Genomic DNA, 27,927 nt, shown 5'->3' on the forward strand with positions numbered 1-27,927 from the left:
TTTGAGGAGGCCTCCGTGAGTGACACCCAACTGCAGGATGCAGCCAACGTCCCATTGGCACCACTATGCCAGTACTGGAAAGCACTGACATAAGGGGTTAGGATTGCGCCCTATGTTACATATTATTAAATTTAAAACTATATTAGACTGATATTAATACTGTGTGTGTGTATACACGCACACATAATCTATTAGTATATATACTATGCTATATTAAATCTATATTACTGCTGTGCTGGTTTTAAATGATCTAGATATCACCTTTTTTTTGTTCTATGCTGTGTTTTATGTATTGAGCTTTATAAGCCACCTTGAGCTTTAGGAAAGGTGGGATATAAATATTTTAGATTAAAAAATATAAGCTACTCAAAACAATAAAGGGAACACTTAAACAACACATCCGAGATCTGAATGAACGAAATATTCCTATTAAATGCTTTGTTCCTGACATAGTTGAATGTGCTGACAACAAAATCACACAACAATCATCAATGGAAATCACATTTATTAACCCATGGAGGTCTGGGTTTGGTGTCATACTCAAAATTGAAGTGGAAAAACACACTACAGGCTGATCCAACTTCGATGTAATATCCATACAGCAAGTCAAAATGAGGCTCAGTAGTGTGTGTGGCCTCCACGTGCCTGTATGACCTCCCTACAATGCCTGGGCATGCTCCTGATGAGGTTGCGGATAGTCTCCTGAGGGATTGCCTCCCAGACCTGGACTAAAGCATCCGCCAACTCCTGGACAGTCTGTGGTGCAACGTGGCGCTGGTGGATGGAGCAAGACATGATGTCCCAGATGTACTCAATTGGATTCAGGTCTGGGGAACGGGCAGGCCAGTCCATAGCATCAATGCCTTCATCTTGCAGGAACTGCTGACACACTCCAGCCACATGAGGTCTAGCATTGTCTTGCATTAGGAGGAACCCAGGGCCAACCGCGCCAGCATATGGTCTCACAAGGGGTCTGAGGATCTCATCTCGGTACCTAATGGCAGTCAGGCTACCTCTGGCAAACACATGGAGGGCTGTGCGGCCCCCCAAAGAAATGCCACCCCACACCATTACTGACCCACTGCCAAATCGGTCATGCTGGAAGATGTTGCAGGCAGCAGAACATTCTGCCTGCCGTCTCCAGACTCTGTCACGTCTGTCACATGTGCTCAATGTGAACCTGCTTTCGTCTGTGAAGAGCACAGGGTGCCAGTGGCGAGGTTGCCAATCTTGGTGTTCTCTGGCAAATGCCAAACGTCCTGCACAGTGTCGGGCTGTCAGCACAACCCCCACCTGTGGACGTCGGGCCCTCATACCACCCTCATGGAGTCTGTTTCTGACAGTTTGAGCAGGCACATGCACATTTGTGGCCTGCTGGAGGTCATTTTGCAGGGCTCTGGCAGTGCTCCTCCTGTTCCTCCTGGCACAAAGGCGGAGGCAGAGGTAGCGGTCCTGATGCTGGGTTGTTGCCCTCCTACGGCCTCCTCCACATCTCCTGGTGTACTGGCCTGTCTCCTGGTAGCGCCTCCATGCTCTGGACACCACACTGACATACACAGCAAACCTTCTTGCCACAGCTTGCATTGATGTGCCATCCTGGATGAGCTGCACTACATGAGCCACTTGTGTGGGTTGCAGACTCCGCCTCATGCTACCACTAGAGTGACAGCACTGCCAGCATTCAAAGGTCACCCAAACATCAGCCAGAAAGCATAGGGACTGCGAAGTGGTCTGTGGTCACCACCTGCAGAACCACTCCTTTATTGGGGGTGTCTTGTTACTTGCCTATGATTTCCACCTGTTGTCTACTCCATTTGTGCAACAGCATGTGAACTTGATTGTCAATCGGTGTGGCTTCCTAGGTGGACAGTTTGATTTCACAGAAGTGTGATTGACTTGGAGTGACATTGTGTTGTTTAAGTGTTCCCTTTATTGTTTTGAGCAGTGTATATTACATATAATTTATTAATTCCAAGAAGGCTAAGTGCTGCCTGCTCACAGGGAAAAGGAGGACATTTAAGTTCTTTTCCAGGACACAAGGCTAAAAAAGAGGACATGTCCTGGAAAAAGAGGACATTTGGTCACTCTGACTCTTCCATTTCAGGGGAACCAGAAGTGCTTCCAGTTCCACCCCGACAAGTGGAACCAGTCCTTCCACTTCAGGGGAACCACTTCAGGGGAAGAGTCATACTTTAGAATCATAAGAACATAAGAACATAAGAACAGCCCCACTGGATCAGGCCATAGGCCCATCTAGTCCAGCTTCCTGTATCTCACAGCGGCCCACCAAATGCCCCAGGGAGCACACCAGATAACAAGAAACCTCATCCTGGTGCTCTCCCCTACATCTGGCATTCTGACTTAACCCATTCCTAAAATCAGGAGGTTGTGCATACACATCATGGCTTGTACCCCATAATGGATTTTTCCTCCAGAAACTCGTCCAATCCCCTTTTAAAGGCGTCTAGGCTAGACGCCAGCACCACATCCTGTGGCAAGGAGTTCCACAGACCGACCACGCGCTGAGTAAAGAAATATTTTACTTCCATGCAAATTCTGTGCTCCCCTGTGAAATAAATCGGCAAATTATGTTGAGGTCTATGCTAAATGGTGACTTCCATTGTGGTTGTTTATTATGAAGATGGGGGGAAGCATTCCATAATATGACCCCACACCTGCAGCCTAGAGCAGAATAGTCCAAAATTCTATTACCTCAGTTTACCCATCTCACTACTGATATAGTTAAAAACGTGGGTTCTCTTCCCCCGTACCCTTCTGTTGCTTTTATTGGCAGCACAGTCCCATGCGTGTCAACTCAGAAGTAAGTTCTATTGTGTTCAATGGGGCTTACTCCTAGGAAAGTGTGTATAGGATTGCTGCCTGTCTCTCCACAAGTGGATTCTAATCCATATCATGATCACCCACAGTGAAGATAAGTGCTGGTAATTATTCTGGATTATTCAACCACAGTTAGAGTGCTTAAGGATGCTAGAAATTTGCACTGTGGTCCAATGAAGGAGATTTGTACATCAGTTCCAAACTTGCTAACTATTACTATTAGTTGCAGATAATTGTTTGCAATTATTTTGAATTATCCACAGCTCTTCTCTGTGCACACATCATATGAATATTTTCATGTCCCCAGTAAAGTGACCATGTATTTGAGAAAACATATTCATTTAAAATGCTATATTATTATTAATAATATTTATATGTACTGCTGCCACACACACACACACACACACACACACACACACACACACTCTTTTTAACAAAAACATTCACAGAGCAGTTTACAGACAAAAACAAATAATATAACTACAGGATGCTCCCTGTCCCAAAAGGACTCGAAATCTAAAAAATGCAAAACACCACAAGCAATCAGCCACTAGGAAAGACACTGCTTGGTTGAAGAGGGACAGTTACTCTCCCCCTGCATAATATTGCATGCTATTATGTATCCCAACATGTATTGCTGGGTTTTATGAGCTGTATCACTGTCGTTTTAGAATAATTAGATCCCGGTCAGTTTCATGAACAGGCTAGAACAAAGATTCTCAAACTTTAGCACTGGGACCCACTTTTTAGAATGACAATCTGTCAGGACCCACCAGAAGTGATATTATTAACCTGGAAGTGACGTCATGGCCAGAAGGGACATCATCAAGCAGAAAATTTTTTAACATCCTCCATACAACAAAATCAAATTGGGGCACAATCTTAATTGACTTCCAGCACTGAGGTAAGAGCAATGCAGCTCCAAGGTAAGGGAACAAACATTCTCTTACCTTGAGGAGGCCTCCATGACTGCCCCCTAACTGCAGGATGCAGCACATGCCCCATTGGCACAGCTGTGTCAGTGCTGGAAAATTGGTTAGGATTTGGGCCTTAAACAAGTAAATTAAAATTTTACAATAAGTATAAACTTAAAAAATATTTAAAATAAAGAAAAATCCTCCTAACCCCCCCCAAGCAGTTGGTGATTTGTTTAAAAAAAAATTTCCCAAACATCCCAAAGGCTGCAGTTCTATCCACACTAACCCAGGAGTAAGTCCCATTAACTCTCATTGTTAAAAGCGTATTCATGTAGGCTGTTGAAAGTGTAGATCTGTCACATTTCCCCAAATGGCAGCCATGTATCATGTTAGCATCAAGTCTAATATATTAAAAATAAAAGACACACTGAAATGAATGGGGATCCACCTGAAATTGACTCACAACCCACCAAGTGGGTCCTGACCCACAGTTTGAGAAATTCTGGACTAGAAGATGTTGCCAAGAATATGTTCTGACTTAAACTGGCATGAAATTAACATGATTAATTGCATTTTATTGAGGTGAATCTGAAGACCTGATCTTAGTGGAAAGAAGTAATGCCATTACCAGCTGTAATTCTGTGACCATGATATCATGCAGACTCATTGACATCAGCCTTTACCTATGTTTGTATAATACACTTAGGCTTCAATGCAGTGCACACTTTCCTGGGAGTAATCCCAATTAAGCACGATGGGACACTTCTGAATAGACATGCATAGGATTGTTCTGCTAGTGTTTATACTGGGATTTTCAAAGCACATACCTTACAACAGTCCTGTAAAGTTGTCTCATTATCATGTATTTTATGCAGGAGACGGCTGCATAAAAGTATTGTGTTGCTGTGGAAAAATGTGTAACACACAAGCTTTTCATTAGAGGAGAATGACAAATATTAGCTGGTATCTTTGCTTTACAGACTTCATTGAGACCTCCAGCTTTGTTAGACAAACTGAGAATGACAGAAATAGTTTTCCTAGCTGCCAGACTCAACAGAATACTTGTTTTTTTTTTACAATTATTTTTGTTGCTCTGTCTTTTTCTTGTAGGAGGGCATGGAATCAGAAAGATACTCATATTTTGACTCATTTAAGTATTTTCTTGGTTAAACCAAAATTATAGTTGATTTGTTCTATTGTGAACATCACTTTGACTAATTAGAAGTTTGGCTGTACTTCATTAGGAAATCACACTGCCAAGTACAAGTCCTTGGCACAGGATGTGTCAGTATCTCAGCAGCTGGGTGTCAGAACAGTTTCACACATAAGGTGTTATTGTTGCAAATTACAGATTCATAGGCTTCATTGAAGCTTGTGAACAGTTTCATGAAGAAAGCTATTTGTTAAGCATAGGCATTCTGCAGCTTTAAAATGAGATCTGTTTAACAAATGCAACTGCAGCAAAAATGCTTTGTTAACTTATGTTAAAATGCCATTAAAAGAAGCCACTAGGAACCTCAAACCTACTTGTAGGCAGTCCTGATTATGGCAGGTAAAGTGGAAATAGGATCCCAATAATGCAGACGAACTCTATTAAGTAGAATTTGGGTGCAATCCTAACCAACTTTCCAGCACTGACATAGCTGTGCCAATGTGGTGTGCACTGCATCCTGCACTGGGGAGGCAGTCAAGAGGGCATCCTCAAGGTAAGGACATGCTTGTGGCCTTACCTTGGGGGCTGCATTACAGCTAAGTCAGTGCTGGAAAGTTGGTTAGGATTGCGCCCTCAGTGTCTTTAAATTCTATATTGCCAAATGCTACATGCATCACTGGAATGTTTTATTTGTGTCATAAATGAGTGTCTGCACTCACCACTTTTTGTCAGATCTTATTAATATAAGAAAATAATCTGTTGCTTTAAAAGGGAGGGAGTGGCATATTGGTGACTAAGAAGAAGTTGAGTCATAGTATGACTGAATTTTTTTAAAAGCCCCAAGGAATTCTGATGAGCAGGAAATGGTAGTCTACACATATTACTATATTTAATTGTGCCATCCAAATACACAGTTCTTTTGCAAAGAATGAGAGAACACAACTCTTCTCTGAGGAACCTACAATCTAGATGAGGGGTGTCAAACTCCTTTCATATAGAGCAGGGGTGTCCAAAGTTTTTGGCAGGAGGGCCACATGGTCTCTCTGACACTGTGTCGGGGGCCGGGGAAAAAAGAATTAATTTACATTTAAAATTTGAATAAATTTACATAAGATTACACACATGAATATATTAAAGATGAAGTTATATGAATGAATGAAGGTCTTGCAATAGCTCAAGGCCTATAAAAGGCCTTGCACAAAGCAAGGCTGGCCTTCCCTTTGCTGCCGCTACGGCATCACAGATGTGAAACAGCAAGCAGTGAAGGAAGCTCTCATCCCACAGCTCATGCGAGAGGTCAAACAGTCGCCCTCACACTGAGAGCAGTTGCGTTGGGCCAGTGCGGGCTACAACAAATCTCCGGAGGCTCATTTTAGACTAGGGGCTCCCTGAGGGCCGCATTGAGAGGCCTCGAGGGCCGCAAGTGGCCCCAGGGCCGGGGTTTGGGCACCCCTGATATAGAGGGCCGAACAGCATTCATCATGCCTGCTGAGGGCCGGAGGTGATGTCATTAGGCAGGAAGTGATGTCATTAAACAGGTCATAACCAAAAATAAGCACTTTTTCTCACTTAAGAACTCATTAGCTTCAAATGACAGAAGAGAAAATACACAAACCTTGATCATATTTCAAGATATGGGAGAGCCCAATTTTCATGTGAGCTGTCCTTTCTGCAGTCAGTCACACCTCATAAAAACATAAGAACCTCAGCACTGCTCAGCAGCGGAGTGCCTGAGGGCTGGATAAAAAGCTTCCATGTGCCACATCCAGCCCCCGGGCCTTATGTTTGACACCCCTGATCTAGATGTTGGCACATGGAAGACAAGAAAGGAGAGGGAAATGGAGCTTGGGGCAAAAATGAGAAGCATATATGATTATTTTAGTTGTATGTGCTTAAGCTTCCTTATGAGAGGGTTATGGGCACTGGGCGTTTTGCTAAAGGCTTCATGGAAAAGGGAGCATAGTGCAAAGCTTTGCTGCAGGGTATCCAGCAACCTGGTGCCAGTATTATGTCTCTGTCCTTCCTTTCTTCCTTCTGTTGTCTCAGCATTTTAGCATATAAGTTCTTTTGGGGCATGAAGATTTTTTTGGTTTATGAAACTTTGCCAAGTAGTAAGTACTATGTACTTTGAGAGCACAGTACAAAAATAAATCAACAATTCTGTTCGCATTTACTAGAGATGAACATATAAGATAATATAGCTGCAGATATAATTAAGAGATTCAGTGTTTGTTGATGAACAACACTGAATATTAAGAATAGGGTTAGAGTATTAAGCAAAGGGTACAGTTCTGAGTCAGATAGGAATGATACTTGCAAGAAGTTCAGCTGCTGCGTGTACAACTCATGAATATTTTTTTTAAATTTATGTACAGACCAGAACAAAATCATGACAGCATTAATGTTAACTGCTATAATATAAAATGCATTGTAAAAAGTATCATTGGATTCATATTGCCTTGAAATTTAGCATTCCAGTGTATGACAATGTCCAGTCCCCGTCCCCCCCATTATTCTTTGTTCACTGGCCTGCTTGAATTCAAATATAATTTTAGACCCAATCCTATCCATCTTTCCAGTGCGGATGAAGCCGTGCCAACAGGGCACGTACTGCATCTTGCAGAGAGGAAGCAGTCATGGAGGCTTCCTCAAGGTAAGAGAATTTTTGTTCCCTTACATCAGATTTGCATTGCAGTTGCATTGTTGCTGAAAAGTTGGATAGGATTGGGCCCTTTGTCATGTAAGCCTTATCCCAAAGTTGGGGCTTTGGGGCTTCAGGGAATAATAGCTTCATGCTAACATTGTCGCTGTAGAAAAGTTTGTCACAAACTCAGCATCCAATTAATTCTTTACCCAGTTAACTACTAATGGTATGTAACTTAAAATCAGGATCAAGGTAGATTTTGTAAGACCGGTATTTTTTCAAAATTCAGCTATTACAAGACACTGAATAAGGTACATAGAAAACTTGTGTGCTGGGCTTTGCTCAAGGAGTAGCAGTAGGGAAAAACTGGTGCAACCTACCTAGACATCAGCCCTGGCTAGAACTGTACTCACCTAGATGCAATATCCTTGTTCAACTTCAGGGAGTGACAGAGGGGTCATCAGCTATTGACATTTTCTTTAGTCCTTGAATAAATATGTGCCTAGAGCAGTGTTTCTCAACCAGTTGTATGGGTACCACCAGTGGTACTTGGGGTGGTGTCTGCTGATGCTCTCAGGATCCCTGGACACCTGCCACTTGGCAGTGAGACTAGGAACATGATGCAACAAACAGTGTTAGGTGGCTCTGCTCAGCAACCAGAGCTCCAAGTATGCTTTTCCACACTCAGAAAAGCTCTCCTGCCCACCCTGAACCCCTTACTGGTGTTTGTTGCATTGCATCTGGCCTCGCAACCCAGAAGTAACTTGTGATGTTGTCATTGCCAGTTACTTCCAGTGGTACTTCGAATGGGTGGACCATGTGAAGTATTACAACAGAGGACAAATCTTGAGAAACATTGGCCTAGAGTCAAACGAGCTAACTTATGGTGTGTTGATTGGCCCAGTCCCTACTGTTCTGATTGGTCAATTCAGAAATGAGTTCTGGATTGTTCAGCCTGTTTAACTTTTCCTAGGTCATGGTCAGGAGATGGAACTTGACCATTGGGCGTCTGACCATTGGGCATCTGTAAGATAACAGTTATTTTAAAGTGACCCCAAAATACTTAAACAATCATAACATACATATTTGTTTTCTCTTGCAGGTGACACTTGTGAATATTGCTTCATGAATAGAAACTTTACAAAGAAACATTTAATGCTGTAGACTCAGGATATATAACCAGAACAGCAAGCTCTTCTGCATGGCGCAATGTTGAAGTTTCAAGAAGTTGTTAAGCATGGTTCCCCTCTTACACCCATTTCTACCTGCTCAAAGACTTTGATTGCAGGAAGATATACTGTTCAGCAGAAACTTGGCCGTGGAAGCTTTGGAACAGTCTATTTGGTTTTTGACAAAAAAGCCAAAAAAGAAGAAGAATCATTGTAAGTGTTATATATGATATATATTGATTGCTTTTTCTTTCTTTCAATTCAACTTACATTTCAGATTTTTATAGATTTAAAATGTTCATTCACCACCTTTCAGTTCCATTGATGGGACTAGCAAGTGCTTCACACCAGTTCTACTCAAGCTATCTGATGTGGGGGACCATAGCACATGAGCTGTCCCATTCCAGTCAGCCTTATCTTGTGCTCCTTCTTGGGCTCCTTGTTCTTGTAAGTTCTCCCCTCCTGTTACTTGTCCATCTGTTCCCTGCACCACTGCTGCTCTTAACTTCCCACTGTCCTCTTCTTTTTCTTTGTCTCATGCCCTGCTGTCTCATAGTCTCTTGTGAGGCTACGTGCACCCAAAGCAAGAGGCAATGTCCTTGTCCCATGGCAAGCTGTGGGAGACTTAATGGCTCCAATCTCTCCAGATGTCATCCCTCCCAAAGAAGCCTGAAGCCACAGGAGCTGTGCTGCGGATAGCTTGTGAACTGGCACCATCTGCAAACCACATTTTGATAGCACTGGCTTACACTATAGATTAACTGGTAATCACAAGTATTTATGTAAGTATTTAAGTGCACACGTTCCTCAGAGTAAGCTCTGCCAAATACAGTGCAACTCACTTCTCAGTAAGCCCTCCTAGGCTTGCACTGTAAGGCTATAATCCTATACGCAATTACCTGGGAGTGAAGTTTCTCTCAAGCATGTTGTTCATTTAATGGAGTTCCTTTTCCTGAATAGTTGATCAACATGCATTTTGTTTACATGCATTTTGCAGATTCAATTTTGCGTTCTTCTAGCCCACTCCTAACAGCTGTTGTAAGGGCAAGCATCAGCTCCTGCAGCCTATAAAGACAAGGAGAAACCCCATTTACTAAAGATTTTAAGTCAGTTATTCCCAAACTCTTTAGCATTGGGGTCCACTTTTTAAAATGACACTATATCAGGACCCATCTAGGTTTACCAGACTTTTAAAAAGGAGATCTAGAAAGAAATAATATTTATTTTAAAGTCATAATAATCAGAGAAAAGACCCTCAAAAATTTATGTCCCTATATTTACACATGCTTGCAAATTGCAAGAGCTGAGTTCTTTGCAAGGTAACTAGCAGCAACAGTATGTGATTTTTGAATAGTCTCCGGGCTTTAGGCAATTAGTTAACTGATCTTTCCATCACCCTTTGATGAACCACCAAAAATCAGGTTGCGACCCACCAGTGGGTCCCAGCCCACAGTTTGGTAACCACTGTTTTAGGTGGTTACAGTGATAAAAAGTTACACGTGATAAAAAGTGTGTTACAGACAATATATACTGTATGTTGTAAGGAGTCTCCTCTCTGTGCAGAATTACAGAGTCAGTTGAATCAGTAAGTTCAACGACAACATTCTTCATAGAAGGCACAGCCAAGTTTGCCTTCTCCAAACTCCTCTTTTGTTGAAGTTTAAATCTTTTATACTGTTAAGGGGGTTACCTTTCTAGTTAAGAGAATGCTGCAGTTTTGTGATATACCACTTGGGGGAGCCAGTGTATAGCTCACATACCCCAATAAAATTCTTACATTCTGTCTAAGATGCCACAGCAGTTTTTGTCAAATCAGTTATTTAAGCTCAGCTGCACATTTCACTGTGGATTCTTTAACACTCTGTCATCACTATTTGCAGTAGACATAGATCAGGTTCTGAGAAAAGAGGAGCCTAACAATGAATCCAGGAGACAGTACAAAGTGATAATTTTCTGCACTAATATGATGTTCATTTCAACATTCTTACACCAATTGTTAATTCTCTATTTTGAGGCAAGGGTGTCTTTCCCAACAAAATTAGTTTCAAATCAACCCCAGCATGAGCTGAGAACAGTTGTGCACTTGCTGTTAAAATTTCATGCATTCTGCTGTTGAAGTTCCAAGTTCTCACTTGGATAGATTGAGCCTGCTGGGCAAAAACCCTGCTGGCTATTGCCATGTAGTGCCATGCACCCTATTTTCTCCATTGCCAGTATCCTGAAAGTGCTTTGCTATGTTATAATGCAAGCAACAAGGTCAATATGAAATTACAGTGGTGCTACTCTGCTTTGTCTGCTATTCTCATGAAACTGCAGTGTAAGCAGATGTCTGCTTTATCTTCTATCTTGAAAACGCGCTCTGCTATTTGAAGTATTTACACCTTGCTTTTCTGATCCCTAACAGATAACCCAAAGTGGATCATGAATATGAGTTAAAAATTAAAATACATCAAAAATTAAAATTATATAGATTAAAAATACATCAAAAATTAAAATTATATATTATTAGTGCCATGTTCTGCACTAATTGCAGTTTCTGAACAAAGGCAGCCCCATGTTAAGTGCATTGCAATAATCCAACTGCAGTGTCATTGGGGCATGGACAAGCATGGTAAGATCCAACTGACTCAGGTATGGCTGCACCTGCTGCACAAAGCTGGGCATAAACACCCCTAGCCACAAGTGCCACCTGACTATCCAGATGGACTATCCAGGAGTACTTGCAAGCTGTACACCTTTTCCTGCACTCCAGAACCGGTGGCTGAAAAACCTGTTGGAGGTTTCTGAACCAGGCTAACCTCTGTTTTGTCTGGATTTAATTTCAGGTTGTTGGCCCTCATCCAGACCTAAACCACCAACAGATAGCACTCCAGGACCTCAACAATATCCCTGGAGTCGGAAGTTTAGGAGAGGTAGAGTTGGGTATCATCAGCATACTGGTGACACTTCACTCCAAATTGCTGGATGACCTCTCCCAGTAGTGGGTTTCAGGTAGATGTTGAAAAGCTTGGGGGACAAGGTGGAACCCTGAGGCACTCCAAACATACAATATAGTTATTTTAATAATATACTGAGTGACTTTTTATGCCAATTTTGCTCCTTTGTCCTGGCTGTACCCAGGCAAGTGCATAATAGGAAGCCTACAACTGTTTTAGTGTAAGTGAATTGATCACTTTTCGTCAGCAGAATAATTTGTACAAAAGATGATCATGGGACAGGAGGTAGCTATGTGTATTTGGGTGAGCACCGTTTCCCTACAAAATATTGCTCCTTATTTTTGCTACATTTTATTCATATTTTCCTGGATTACTTAGAGTCAGCACAATGCAGCAGCTCTCTAAATTCAGCTGGAATTTGTACTATCCCTTGCTGATTCACGTTTTCTTGCATGAATTTTCAATGCTTCAGATAATTTTTAGAGTGTCATCATAGATTTAACACACTTTCCAAGTAAAGTATAGCTATTGTACATAGGCCAGATGGAGTACTAGTGGACAAAGGGTTGTCTAGCTATCTGGTCTAGCTATTTGGACAGTCTCTTATCTTGCTTGTTACCAGTCCTGCTTTCTCATTTCTTTTCTGTGTTTGCCCTACTACACTACCTCATGTTGCTAAGCTGGCTTCCTCTGTAGCCACTGGGAGCACAGAGTGTGGGCTGGCTTCAGAGATCTCACCAACTGCTGCTTGTTGGCTGATTGTCAAATCAGGCAGAACAACTCAAAGACAGCTGCAGGTGTCTTGAAGCAGAATGGACTTCAACTGAGGTTGCCAATATGGGGTGGGAAAGGGAGACACCAAGCAATTCCTTGGGGTACTTTTAATGCAGCACAGTTGCGCAACTGTCTCTTCCTTCCCTTTAATGGAACATTGGTCAGGAATCTCTGCCTGAAGAATCTCTGCCTTATTAAAAAAACCGAAAAATTTATCATCTCAACAATCTGAATTGTGTATGCTGTTGTCAGCTCACACAGTAGCTCAGGCTCAAAACGTCTTTTAAAAGTGCAAGTTAAGAATTGATTCTTGGCTCCTCTGGAGCTGTCTTTGCAAGATTTGCAGAATGAATCACATGTAGTAGTTTGCAAACAGTAAGCAGGCATCCAGACCAAACCTCTTCACTTTTTTTTTGTTTTCTTTTTGACCTTCATTGACACTAATTTTTTTTATTAAATTTTGCTCATTTCCTGTACTTAAAAGCTTGCCTATTCTTAATAGATGCTGAATTTGCACAACTGTGCCCAAACATTTATGAACTCGATACTTTCTCTCTCCCCCTCTAAAAATAGGGCAACATTTTGAGAAAGAATTGCCAAGTTGCTGGTTTAGTTTCTGCTAAAAGAAATTAGGAAGCTGCCTAAGAAGCTGCTTTAAAATTGTACCAAATACAGCAGTAAATTGTATGAATGGATATACCTGTATATTTGGTTATCTTGTCTGTCCATGCAGAAAAGCTGGTGGTAGAACCGTGAAGCTTCATGTCTTGACTACTTGGAGTTCTTGCTCAGTACCTTTCTGGGTTCTGCATTGTTCCTGGCCCTTCTGTATTTTCAAGTGAGAAGGTCTAGAAACTTGCACTGTGTATGCTTAAAGCAGAGTCACAGGAAGTTGAATTCTGGGTGAGATTCATCCTATGTTTGGTGGTACAGTCAACTTGTGTGTACACACACCATACACACACATGCATGCATGAAAACAGGAAACTTAAGAAAGCTCTTATTAGCTCATGCTTCTCACACCACCTTCAGATCAAGCAGAATAACTAAGGGCATATCTATACCCAGACTTCAACTGGCTTTCAACTCATTTTTTTTTCTCCTGCAAGCATGTTTGTGTGAGGGGGCTCAGGATACTTGCCAAACTACAGATCCCACAATCCCTTGACAGTGAAACTGCAGTAAAACGGATCTAAGTTTGCTGTGTAGTTATGCTCTTTGTCTTTCTGATCCGAGTTTGAAAGTAGTGATTTTTTCAATTCAAACTTGTCTCATCACAAATTTCTATGACTCCTGGCAGTTTTCACCCCGATTTAAAGGGCACCTCTCCAATTAGTCCATATCTGTATTATTTATTAGTGATAATGGTGAAGTATCAGGGTGCTATTGAACAGTGGTCACTGGGAAGACTCGGCTGTCATCTCTGGATCACGAATGTCCCAATCAGTTGCATAAAGAGAAGCTTTGAGTTAGGGCTGACGCTGTTCTAGGCACGCACGACCAAGCAACAGAAGTACACAGCAGGCAGTAGGGACTTCGACTCCATAAATATTCAAGAGGTGTTAATATGTCCCCTTGGTGGAAGGCACACGCTGCGAAGCGCCAAGCACCCAGCACTGTTCCTGCATGTGGTAATAGTGGGGTGTCAGCACAACTTCTGCCTCTGACTTGCATTATACCATTAAGCCCAACTCATGCTAGGATTCCTTGGAAACTGTGCACTTAGCTGAATAATTTATCACATGTCCCTCAATTATTTATGCCGCCTTATTACAACCGAAATGAAATCTAAAGGTGGAAGTAGCTCTGTAACTTATGAATATCCAAGAGACAATCAGTGGATTACTGTGTAGTTAAATCCCTGCACTTACAGCCTGTTTGTTTCTCTGAAGGTATTCCAAAGAGAATGTTCTGCCTAAACTGAATCGATTAATTCAATAACAAATGGCTGCCAGCTGCTTGCACTGCATTTGTTCATCTGATCATGCTGGTTGCCTTTTCTTCAGTGCTGTTGAGGTCTGAAAATAAAATTATATATAATGTAGAAAGTGAGAGCAAGAGACCAGGGGAGGAGAAGGGAAAGTGGAAGGTCCATTTTGGTGTGTGGGCACTAAAAAACATAATGCTTTTGCTAGAGGACACTTTTGATAGAAATTGCTTCTTGGGCTCAGATTTCTGAGGTAGTAAAACAGACATGCAGTGATTCTGCCAGCTCAGAATCATGCAGTGAAACAATGAGTGAACTAGTCTGCAGTGGCATTTCTAGGGTTCATGTCACCTGGTGCAGTAATGCATGGAGTCACCTCCTGTTTTGGCCCTGACCCTGCTCCCACTGTGTGCAGGTGTTCTCTGAGGTGAAAAAGGGCTGTTTCTCTGCAACGAGCCTCAGTGCAGCCTCTCCACTTGCCATGGTGGGCTGACTTCTGCAAAGCAGCCTCCTGATTGCCTTACATCAGCCTGCACTTTTCTGCACACACACATGGCTGTAAACATGACCCAAGGCAATGGGTAGGGAGTTACCACATGAGCCAGCAAATGAAGAGTGACACAGCAGCTTTGCTGCATGGAGCTGCTATTTCACCTCACTGGTCCTGCCTGCTTCGCTGCCCCATGCTGGCCAAGCACTCACTGCATGGCTGGAAGTGGAAGACGAGCCTCACCTGGGCCTTCTCAGCAGCATGGTGTTAAGCACCCTGCCATCCAGGGTGCCTCACACCATTGCCTCACTACTTCCTCTCTCTCGGCAGGAGAAGTGCAGCCCAAACTGAGCCCAATTGCACATTGGCAGCCTCTGATGCACTGCAAGGTACAAGGAGAAGAGACAACCGCCCATGATATGCCTCCATGGTGTCAGCCGGTGTGGTTTGCAACCCCCTAGTGACACCAGTGCTAGTCTCAATGTGAACTCCAGACTTACCTTTTCAGGGAAATTGGATACTCTTCACACATACATCTTCTCAAGTGACAGTGAGGTCAAAAAATCCCCATGTGCGGAACTTATTGCCTCACAAATGTGTGAATTGGACAATCATTCTTGTGCTAAGCAGAAGAGAGAAACGAGAGAAACTGGGAGAGAGAAAATGTGTTGGGAGCTTGGGCTTAATTAATAAAGGAGCAGTTCAGTTTGGGCCGTGTAGATGTAGATTTCCAGGAAATTTTGGGAACCAAAACTATGGAGTTGTTCCATGGATTTTCTATCATCGTAGAGGTACTTAACAAAAGGAAGTTGTGCAAATATCCTTTTTATTATTATTGTGCCTAAAGATGTTGGCACAAAATCAACAGTTAATTTAGGAATATTATTAAAAAGTAGTAATAAATTAATAAGTGTATTAAAATACAATAAATCAATAATTTTAAAATATTATTATAAATTATAATACTATAATTGAGTGAGTACTCATAACTTCTTGCCCTGGCCTGACCCTTCGGAGAAGTAGTTCTCAATGAGGAAATGTACTTCAGAGATTATAGTGAGAGAGAAAAGCAATTTACCTGAGTACTCTGAAACAAAAAATTAAGAGAAATGTTGATCTTTTATGGTTTTTTTGGTGCTCCATTTCTTTCCTCAGTAGATCTCCTCTCCTTATATTCTATCTGGACATTCTATCTTTCTTTGTTTTTTATTTTTTTGGCATTTTTTGGTTAGAAATTCGTAAACACATCTGGCACAGTCTTTCTCAGCCAGGGCTGGCTGTTGCTTCCTTTTCCTTCCTCTTCTTTCAGGGAGTATATATTTCCTTATGCTTCCAGGCTTTTCAAATCAATATGTTAAGGGGGGAGAAGGAGGAGGAAGAGGAAAGAGGTCTGTGGTGCCCTGGGGGAAGGAGGGAGGAAAGGGGTATGTGTGCAAATGGTACACAGTGGTGAGGAGCATGCAGTACTGGTGTGTGATGACAGGGGCACACCATATTTGTCATTGGCTTGAGAGCCTGCTGTACTTGGGCCAGGCCTGATCAGACTAATAAAGAGAAACCGTGGTTTCTAATCCTGTATCAGAGGCAATTCTAGTTAGCTGTCATTGATGGGAAGTTCCAAACCAACACTCTCCTTTGGTTGCAATGAACTGTGGAAGAAGCGGAATTTACACAAGCAAGGGGGAAAGAGAAGCCTATGAGCTTGTGACAACCCACAAATCATTCTTGCTTCCTGTAAAACTAAATTTCATGAAATGTGGTATTGGAAAATAGATTGTAAACAAATTATTTAGCCCTTGACACCTAAACCCCCAGAGAAAAGTTTGTTTTACATCGAAATTAGCAGTGACTGGCACGTGTGACATTTAAGCAAGCATATTGTGGTTGAGAAGGGAGGCATCTAAGGCTAGCTCCCTGATAACGTGAGTCTGAACGGTAGATGGCAGTAATGCAACACTGAGAGTGGCTTCCATGAATTGGTCTACATTATCTGTGTTCAGCAATGTTTCTAATAATTTCTGAATGTGTGGGAATGTCTTTTAATTAAACTATAAATATTTAAGTTTCTATTGAAAGAGGAAAAATAGCTTTATAAAGGTAATCAAAGTGTTGATAATTTTCTTTGGAGGCAAGTACAACAGATGTATCAACAGGAAGTCTTTTTATCACTTTTACTATTTCTTATTGAAGTGTTCAGTGTCCATTCACCTCTGTCTATGTGCATGAAACCTTGTTTTTTTGAGATTACTTTTGTGTGCTCAAACGAGAGTTTCTGGTTTTGTGAAAAGTTTTGTGACAGATGAATGGTTGGATCCTGAGATTTCCTCCTCCTAGAGGAAGAAAGGAGTCATTTTCTGGAGGAAAGAAACCCTAGCACACAATCAAATACATTTCTAAAGAAAAATTGAATTTCTTAAGATATATCTGTATAGAACTGCAAACTTTGGTGGTTCAGAGTGGCTTATTTTTTATTGTTTTTTTATTCTTATAAATATTGCTGAAATAAATTTTATTGCCTGCATTGGTAACCTCGCTTTACCTTAGGAAGGTGCTTAGACGTCAGCTGTGAGGAATCTTGCAAGGAACTTATGAACATATGAAACAATGTCTTACACTGAGTCAGACCATTGATTTATTTTACCTTAGCCCAGTATTGTCTACTAGCAAGGGCAGTAGCTCTTCTGGGCCTCAGGCAGAGGCTTTCTCATTACCTACTACACAGCTCTTTAATTGATGATGCCTGGGATTGACCACGGGTACATTTGCACACATTCAGCTGCTGAGCAGAAGTCTCTCTCAATTGAGATAGAATTCCAGAGCTGAGAAACTTCAAGCCCCTTCACCTAAATCTTCAGCATTAATATGGTGCAGAGACATTCTCAGTTGATGGTAAAAATCATGACCCTCAAAAGCTGCTAGTCTAGCCCAGTGTTTCCAGACTGGTAGTAGTTCTTCAGGGTTTCAGACAGGAATCTTTCTCTGCCCTTCCTTGAGATGTCCAGGTTTGAACTTGGAGCTGGCTGCATGCACAACAAGTGGTCTACTGGTTTGACTTTCCATATGGCGAAGGAAAATAGAAATAGACTTTACAGCCTAAGGCAGGGGTGTCAAACAGAAAACCTACAGGCTGAATGCGGCCCAAGGAAGCTCTTTGTTCAACTCTCTTGATAGTTGAGCTCTCCCAGCACTACCTTCAGATGCTCTGAGCTGTGAAGTGACTCATCACAGAAGTGGCACTGCTGAAAGGATAGCATTAGAAGAGCCCAGTTATCATGCTGGCCAGCCTTTCAGCACCTCAGCTGCTTCTGCTGAGGCGTCAGTACTGAAAGGATGGCCTGTGTGACAATTGGGCTTTCCCAGCTATGGGCTCTCTGAACTGTTTCAACAGTGCCTCTTTTGCTGAGGTGCTTGGAGAGAGAGATAGAAGGAGGCCTCAGAAGGCAAGGAATGGAATAGGGAAAGAAGCAGATCAAGAGGGATGAGAAAGGGAGAAGCTGCGGATGCACTGGGAGAACCCAGTTATGATGGGGGCCGCTCTTTCAGCAGCGCTACTTTGCAGAGCATCTCTCAGCTGCTGAGCTGAGAAGTGATGCTTCAGCAGAAGGGCAACTTACATGATAATTGGGCTGTTCCATATCTTGGTGGTTGGGACCAAGATTTGCATGTTTTATCTTCTGTCATATTGCAGCTAATGAGTTCTTATGGGAGGAAAAAAAGGTTTTTTTCCCTGGTTATCACCTGCTTAATGACGTCACTTCCTGCTTAAGACATCACTTCCAGCCCTTAGTTGGTGCCATGAATGCTATTTGGCTTGCTGTATGAAACGGACACCCCTAGCTTAAGGGGTGCGTCACTGCATTTTATATTAACGCTAAATATTACTATGCTCAAGTAGGCATTTTGTTGTGTAGCGGAGGAATGAGGAGAACAATGTCTTCTGCACTAGGATGCATTTATGGTTAGATCAATATTGTGGTTCCCTTCAGTTTTAGATATTGTACTGTACTGGTGTATGTCTATCATAAGCAGCAATTGAGAACGGCCTAAAACTGGTCAAATGCTTATTAACAAGGAATTCATAGCAAAAAGTGATTCAAGTTTTCCTTGAAATAATGTTGTGAATGTATTAAAGTCCATCACCCATTTGACAGACATCCAAGAACAGCTGCAGCAGCTTCTCATCATGGAATGTCAGTTTGTAAACACCCAATTTACAGACTGTAAAGTGACTTTTGTGCATAATGGTGTTGTATGTATAACACTGTTTTGCAGAGGAGAGTAAACAACTTATAATCAGTACTAAAGTGACAGATTTATGGCTAGACTTGCTAATAAAAATTATCAGCAACCTCCCAAGTGAAAACAACTAGGGAAAATTAGTTTTCTGCATATGTGATGTAATCTCACAATTGCCATGAAGAACTGAGAGATTGAATGTAGTGTGGTCTAATGTTTCCCAGGCCCCAATTCTGGCTCCCCCCCCCCATGCAGTTCTGTCCCTGGAGTTCATGCTGAATCCTCTGTGTGTGTGTGGGGGGGGGGGGAGTCCTGGAGGTGTCCTCTGGGCAAGGGACCTGCAGGTAAGCCTCTGGTGCAGGTATCGGTCTACTTGGACCTGTGCCAGCAATTTCTACGGCACAAGTCCAAGTGGAGCTGGGAAGGTGGATTGAGACCTGAAAGAACATAGGATTTTGGTGCCACAGCTGCTCTTTATACCACCCCCTTCCAGCCCTCATTCCACTCTCCTTTCTGCCTCTCTGTCCCCCTCCCCTTCTTCTCTGTCTGCCCTTTCTGCTGGCTTTCTAAAAACATAAGAATAGCCCCACTGGATCAGGCCATAGGCCCATCTAGTCCAGCTTCCTGTATCTCACAGCGGCCCACCAAATGCCCCAGGGAGCGCACCAGATAACAAGAGACCTGCATCCTGGTGCCCTCCCTTGCATCTGGCATTCTGACATAGCCCATTTCTAAAATCAGGAGGTTGCACATACACATCATGGCTTGTAACCCGTAATGGATTTTTCCTCCAGAAACTTGTCCAATTCCCTTTTAAAGGCGTCCAGGCCAGACGCCATCATCACATCCTATGGGAAGGAGTTCCACAGACCAACCACACGCTGAGTAAAGAAATATTTTCTTTTGTCTGTTCTAACTCTCCCAACATTCAATTTTAGTGGATGTCCCCTGGTTCTGGTATTATGTGAGAGTGTAAAGAGCATCTCTCTATCCACTCTGTCCATCCCCTACATAATTTTGTATGTCTCAATCATGTCCCCCCTGAGGCACCTCTTTTCTAGGCTGAAGAGGCCCAAATGCCATAGCCTTTCCTCATAAGGAAGGTGCCCCAGCCCAGTAATCATCTTAGTTGCTCTCTTTTGCACCTTTTCCATTTCCACTATGTCTTTTTTTGGGATGCGGCGACCAGAACTGGACACAATGCTCCAGGTGTGGCCTTACCATAGATTTGTACAATGGCATTATAATATTAGCCGTTTTGTTCTCAATACCTTTTGTAATGATCCCAAACATTGAATTGGCCTTCTTCACTGCCGCCGCACATTGGGTTGACACTTTCATCGACTTGTCCACCACCACCCCAAGATCTCTCTCCTGATCTGTCACAGACAGCTCAGAACCCATCAGCATATATCTAAAGTTTTGATTTTTTTGCCCCAATGTGCATGACCTTACACTTACTGACATTGAAGCACATCTGCCATTTTGTTGCCCATTCTGCCAGTCTGGAGAGTTCCTTCTGGAGCTCCTCACAATCACTTCTGGTCTTCACCACTTGGAAAAGTTTGGTGTTTGCAAACTTAGCCACCTCACTCCTCAACCCTGTCTCCAGGTCATTTATGAAGAGGTTGAAAAGCACCAGTCCCAGGACAGATCCTTGGGGCACACCGCTTTTCACTTCTCTCCATTGTGAAAATTTCCCATTGACACACACTCTCTGTTCCCTGGTCGTCAACCAGTTTTCAATCCATGAGAGGACCTGTGGAGTTTTTTCAGTAGCCTTTGGTGAGGGACCGTGTTGAATGCCTTCTGAAAGTCCAGATATATAATGTCTATGGGTTCTCCCGCATCCACATGCCTGTTGACCTTTTCAAAGAATTCTATAAGGTTTGTGAGGCAAGACTTACTCTTACAGAAGCCATGCTGATTCTCCCTCAGCAAGGCCTGTTCATCTATGTGTTTTGAGATTCTATTTTTGATGAGGCATTCCACCATCTTACCCGGTATAGATGTTAGGCTGACCGGCCTATAGTTTCCCGGGTCCCCCCTCTTTCCCTTTTTAAAAATAGGCATGACATTTGCTATCCTCCAATCTTCTGGCACTGTGGCCGTTTTGAGGGACAAGTTGTATATTTCTCTCTCTTGACTTACTTGTTCTGGTGTCTTGTGCTCCGTTGTCTCTCTTGCCTCTTTTTCTGCTGGCTTCTACTCCATCTTATTTCTTTACTCAGTGTGTGGTTGGTCTGTGGAACTCCTTGCCACAGGATGTGGTGATGGCATCTGGCCTAGATGCCTTTAAAAGGGGATTGGACAAATTTCTGGAAGAAAAATCCATTATGGGTTACAAGCCATAATGTGTATGTGCAACCTCCTGATTTTAGAAATGGGCTATGTCAGAATGCCAGATACAAGGGAGGGCACCAGGATGCAGGTCTCTTGTTATTTGGTGTGCTCTCTGGGGCACTTGGTGGGCTGCTGTGAGATACAGGAAGCTGGACTAGATGGGCCTATGGCCTGATCCAGCGGGGCTGTTCTTATGTTGGATCTCCATCTTCCTTCCCCGCTTTCTCTGTTTTCAATCTGCATGCTATTCTACCCACTCCTCCCAGAGGTAAGTGTCTCTGGCTGCTGAGCTGCTGGCACTCCAGCTTCTGGGGTCGTTCAGCAATGTCATAATCATCAAGTGCATGTTCATGGAACCAGGCCCCTGGCTGAATTCCTGAGCTTCAGTTGGGCAGGATAGCCGGAGCACCAGTGGGAATGCTTTTATTTATACCATCTCTTTTGCTGGCGTAATGCTCCATTGGCAGTAGAGGGCCAGGACTGTGCCCTGAATGAACATAAGAGGCTGACTAAGCTCTTTTACGCTTTTATACCATGAACTCCCTCCAACTCCCTCTACCCCTTGCAATGGCAATGTCCTGCCTGCCTAAGGGTTTCATGACTGATGGTTTACTGACTATGCAGCAGTATTGTCAGTAATAGTGAAACTTCACTATACCAACATTTCATTGTGTTCCACTGTTCAAGGGAATTTATAACAATCCCATCCTACCTTACGGTCTTAACTCAGAGATAGAATTTCTGTCTTGGTTATAACAACATGCAATATCCAGTGTGCAATCATCAGACTTGCTTATCCAAACAAAAATATTTGATTTCTACTCACATCTCCCATATGAATCCCCATAAATCTGTTTTCTTTTGGATGAGAAAGTGCCCTACCCATAATAAGCAGAATTCATCATTTGTGTCACTCGTATTTTTTCTTCACTGTTATTAGTCTTTTAAATTTATGGCATATGCCCTCAGACACCCTGAAATGATTAATCTTCTTACCCAAGCAAGGCCAATTGCAATCCATTTTTAAATAGACTTTCTGTTCTTACATATTGATTGGCAATCATGTAGCAAATTTACATTTGACTTGGCAGTTAATGTATTATTTCCGCAACATTCTACACTTTGAATTTTATAACCATGCCAAATAATGTGTCACCGCAACTGGCTCCCACAATATCAGCATAAATCCTTGTTCTGTGTTCTCCCACTTGTTCACACACAAGAGGAAAAACAGGAATCTGAAAATGTTTAAAATTGCAAAGGTCCTCACATGATATCACTGAGGGCTGAACTAGATGTTTCTTTTGACCAGGAATGTGCTCCAGTCAGTAAGCTTGAGTTGCGAGTCAGCACTCGACTCAACTTGACTCTCAAGTTGTAATGTGTGGCCATTCAACTCTACTCGTGGAAAATTTCAAGTCTTTCGAGTCCTAAATCTGAGCCATTTCGAAAAATGAGTCATGAGTCAAGGACTTCTCTGAGCAAAACTTCACAGAAAAAGAGGAGGTGGTGGTGTGTGTGTTCCTCCTTCCCTCAACCCCCCCAGCCCCCACCTCCAGGAACCAACTTACCTTCTTCCCACCACATCTGCTGCTGCCATCGGTCTGAAGTTCAGTTTCTGGATCACCCATGAAGGTGTTTGGTGAGGTGCGGAAGTGGCAGGAAAAAAAAAGGAAGCAAGAACACACACACACACACACACACACACACACACACACACACACACAGAGGACTCAAGATAGAAACTCAAGTCATAGCAAGGTGTTTGACACTCCTACAATGTGATTGTACTTTATCTTGCCTGCATAACTATTGGAGATTGATCATATGAACCCCCTTTCCATGTAAGAGCAAGAATGTTAAGCCGTTCTGTCACCTTGATGCATATCTGGGACAGCAGCAGTGCTCACTGTTTAACAAAACATCTTTAAAATAACAGCAGCAAAGGTCCAATCCTATGCTTCCCCCCCCCCCCCGAATGGAGGTGCACCAAAATGGCTCTTGTGGCATTCTGTGAGGGAATGATCAGGGAGGTCTTTTCTGGGTAAGGGAACATTTGTTCCCTTACCCAGGAGTAAGCCTCTGTGTTGCAGGGGGGTCTACTTGGACATGAACTAGCAAAATTGCTGGCCCAGGTCCATGTGGCCGCAGGATGGAGTCTGGGAAGGGGGTTAGGATTCAGTGTCTGCCACTGAACCTGCCCCCTTCTCAAACCCATTTTGCTTCCCTGCCTCATTCCACCCTCCTTCTACCCTCTTCCCACCCTCCTCAGCCTTGTCCAACCTCCCCTGCTAACTTAACTTTGTTGGTGGGCCTTCTCCTGGCCATAACTCTGAATGGGGCTGCTCCGGTTTTGCCGCTGACGGCCAGCTGCTTACAGCTTTGTGCAGTGCTGGCAGGCCATTTGTGACAGCAGTAAATGCTAGTTCTGATGGCAGGGTGCAGGACTAGAATTTGACTCTTATTTACTTTATTTAAACAAAGGAATCCAGGTAGGAGTCCTGGGTGATTCCTTGAGTGAAGGACCCTCTAAGAAACCTTAGTGCAGAGTTTGCTGCAGAGCAGTTTAACTTGGTATTCATTTTCTCAGGACATTAGCACACAGCTGCAGTTTGTCAGCTGCCACTTCTCTTAAGACAGCACCTTCTCTTTGAGCATCCCCCCCCCCCGCTTTTTTATTCTCTTCTGGTATCAGCTGGATCTCTGATTTTCACTGAACTAGCTGCCCATCATTTCTGGCTGCAGAGAGGAATTGACAGTGACCTACAACATTCTCTTTATCTTCTTTTGTTAAATTCGAGTCAATTTCTTCTATTTCAGTCCATTGGAGATCCCTACGCAGACCCTGGGTTGGCTGGTTTTTTATTTAACTATTCAAAGCATAAAATCTGGAGTAACGTGATCTAATGTTCACCTAGAGCAGGGGTGTGCAGATTTTTTGGCAGGATGGCCACATCATCTCTCTGACACTGTGTTGGGGGCCAGGAAAAAAAGAATTAATTTGCATTTAAAATTTGAATAAATTTACATAAACAAATATATTAAAGATGGAATTTATATGAATAAATGAAGATCTCGCGATAGCGCAAGCCCTATAAAAGACCTTGCAGTAAGCAAGGCCGGGCTTTACTTTGCTGCCTCTACTGCTTCACAGATGTGAAACAGCAAGCAGCGGAGGGAGCCCTAGGCCCACAGCTCGCACAAGAGGTCAAACAGTCAGCCCTCATGCTAAGAGTAGTTGTGTCAGGCCAGTGCAGGCTCCAGCAAGTCTCCAGAGGGCCAGAGGTTCATTGGAGACTGGAGGCTCCATGTGGGCCGGGTTGGGGGTCCTGGAGGGCTGCAAGTGGCCCCCAGGCCAGGGTTTGGGCACCCCTGACCTAGAGGTATACACTTTCTGGAAACTTTGAATCCACGGAAAAAGAATATTTTCCCAAAAAGTAGATTTTTGGGAAAAGAATTAAATATACTCAATAATTATTTTCTTGTTATATTTAAAAGCATATTACTTCTTTAAGAATATGATATATATTATGTATGACAACAGAAAATATTGTGTTCTGTTATGAAAATGGAAAGTTAGTTTTTATCCAGGCAATGATTATAAATACATGCCCTATAAAGCACATGCTCTATTGACGTGGTTGCGTCAGTGCTGGAGAGTTGGATGGGATTGGGCCCATAGTGCCCTAAAGTACCAAACAGTGCAATCCCTTGTAGACTGAGGGCCCAATCCTATCCAACTTTTCAGCACTGGTACAGCTGCAATGCAGCCTTAAGGTAAGGGAACAAATGTTCCCATACCTTGAGGAGGCCTCTGAGACTGCCTCCCCAACACAGGATGCAGTGCATACCCCATTGGCACAGCAGCACTGGCACTGAAAAATTGGATAGGATTGGGCCCTTACTTGGGATTAAACTCCACTAAATTCACCATGATTTATTTCTGAGTGAATATACACAGAATTGTACTGTAAGAATACCCTGGATTTTTGCCTTAGCTGAGGAAATAAGAAAAAGATAAAACAAGAGTACAGAGTGGAAACTATCAGCATTGTAACAAACATTAGGACCAGCCTGGAAAGAAGTTTCAGTTTACAGCTGCTCAAGCCTCTGTGGCTATAATGGTGATTGGGCAACAGCGCTCCCCCTCAGCAGGTTGTTTAACTGTGGATGCAGATAACCTAATCTGCCTTGTCAGTTTCATGACACACCAAAAACTGGGTCATGACCCACTTGTGGGACATGGAACCACAATTTGGGAACCACTGCTCTAATAGCCTCATTCATGTACTATATTATACACTGGGTCCCCTGCTTATAGACATTCAAGCTACAGATGGCTACATTGGTGCTTTTGTGCTGACACTGTTCACTGTGGCGCTTTTGTGCAGGCTTGATAGCACTGGGCCAGGAAGTGCCAGTTATTTCAACCTATGTAGACAAATCTCTGGCTTCTAGACAAATCTCCAGAATGGAACTAGTACGTATCTTGGAGACTGAGGGCCAATCCTATCCAATTTTCCAGTGCTGGTGCAGCAGTGCAAATGGGGCATGAACTACATTTGTTCCCTTACCTCGGGACTGCGTTACTGTTGCACCAGAACTGGAAAGTTGGATAGGATTGGGCCCTAAGGCTGCAATCCTAACCCCTTATGTTAGTGCTTTCCAGCACTGACATAAGGGCAATGCAGCTCTGAGGTAAGGGAACAAACATTCCCTTACTTTGAGGAGGCCTCTATGAGTGACACCCAACTGCAGGATTCAGCACATGTCCCATTGGCACTGCTATGCCATTGCTGGAAAGCACTGACATAAGGGGTTAGAATTGCACTCTTAGTGTATATAAAAATTGTGTTTCCAGGCTGAGACCTATATACTGCTGATGGCATGCCATAAATTATGATGGAGTTAGTTGAATTCTCTCTTCCATTGCACTTGTAAGGGAAGAGAGCAAAGAGAAGGGAGTTGGAGTCATCTAGGGCTTTCTATTGATTCAAAAGACAGTGTTTCATCATATGTTGCCTCTTTCCCTCTCATAACATTACAATGTAATCAAGTCTGAAAACAACCCTTCAGCACAGGATCCCAACTACCTTCCATTCCTTCCCCCTTCCCTTTCATGCCCCCAGTTCCTCTCAGTTTTCCATCTTCTGCTGGCAAGTTTCCATTTTCCCCTGTCACCATAGCAGCTTATTACTGATTTCATTATGATATACTTCTATGCACAGTACTTCCCGAAAGGCCTAGTGAAATTGTAATTCTGATCTCTGACACTGGTAGACTGTAACTATACTAGGTTGCTTTCCTCCTTTCCCCTTCTGTGTAAATCCCTTTAATAAGGGCTGGCAGAAATATGTCTGTATCAGTACTAATCATGCTTAATGCTAACCAAAGTTTATAACCTGGCTTCAAAACCTGATTAAAAGCTAATCGTTACTGCAGACATGATAATATGGCATCATGGTCAATGCTGACAAAAGAAAGGAGTAGGCAATTCACACCTATACCCCTACCGACAAAAGAAAGGAGTAGGCAATGGGGGAAAGAGGGAGCTTGCAAACCATTGACATATTCTTTATTTCTTAACAGTGATTAAGAGATTAGCAGCTTTACATCTGTGCAAGCCAAAGTGTGTGAATTATGCAATGCAGGAGTGTGTGTGGTTGTATATCCTTCAGTCACTGAGAATTATTGTGCTTTACTCATAGAATTGTCATTGTAAACCTTCTTACTCATAATTCGTTCTTATTATATAGAGTTCAGGGTAACTTTTTTTCGAACTGAGGACATTAGCTTTGATGCAGTCTCACCAGGTGCCTAAGGGAATATTCTTCTATCAGCTCTGAAATCCATAATACTGTATTTATGCCAGATTTTAAAACTGTGTATCTGAATCTTTTTTGACAGATTGCTTAAGGTTGTTCACAAAGAGGTTCCTGTAACTTTCCCTTTAATTTAGGTACATTTTGGACTGCTAGTCGACATCTCGCAGATAGAAACACATTATTTTATCAAGTTGGTCCGTAAAATTGTAATTTCGTACCAGAAGAAAAATGCGTGTTATGCTATTTTTATTTTTTTTATTGCTTATGTTGCATAATGCTTTTAAAAAAGCTAGGAAAAGGCATATGTATTCACAACTGAATCGTTAGAGAAATACAGAAAACAGAAACATGCATGGTATTTCAATTTGGTTTGTAGAGTTGCTTGATGAGCTAGAAGCCCTGGTATGTGTATTTGTGCATGCAAATTTGAAACATTTTTTTCCTCCAGTCTCTTTATCTTTGACAGAACTCAGTGCATGGATTTTATATTGGCCACTACCTTATTTTTAAGCAATTCCCAGGAATGCAGTTCTACTCAATGTGTTTACATGTACTCAAGGATAAATCCATACAATTTTTTTTGTTTTTATTGGTTACTATATCCCATAAGGACGAGCTTTTTGTTGCGTCTATGCAACCAAGTACATGTATTTTCCATCAGCCTGCTTGCACTTT

At 42.6% G+C, this 27,927-nt stretch overlaps 1 protein-coding gene across 2 annotated transcripts in view; it reads left to right on the top strand.

Annotated features, from left to right (window-relative positions):
• Window positions 1-27,927, top strand: part of NEK11 (NIMA related kinase 11) — a 110,734-nt gene that overhangs the window by 935 nt on the left and 81,872 nt on the right. For both annotated transcript variants that reach the window (XM_066627227.1, XM_066627228.1), the window contains exon 2: window positions 8,655-8,934. In XM_066627227.1, coding sequence (XP_066483324.1) covers window positions 8,762-8,934 — 173 coding nt within the window. In that variant the 5' untranslated portion in view covers window positions 8,655-8,761. The remainder of the gene's footprint in view (window positions 1-8,654; window positions 8,935-27,927) is intronic.

Source organism: Tiliqua scincoides, chromosome 5 (genome assembly GCF_035046505.1).
Source record: "Tiliqua scincoides isolate rTilSci1 chromosome 5, rTilSci1.hap2, whole genome shotgun sequence".
Taxonomy (NCBI): Eukaryota; Metazoa; Chordata; class Lepidosauria; order Squamata; family Scincidae; genus Tiliqua; species Tiliqua scincoides.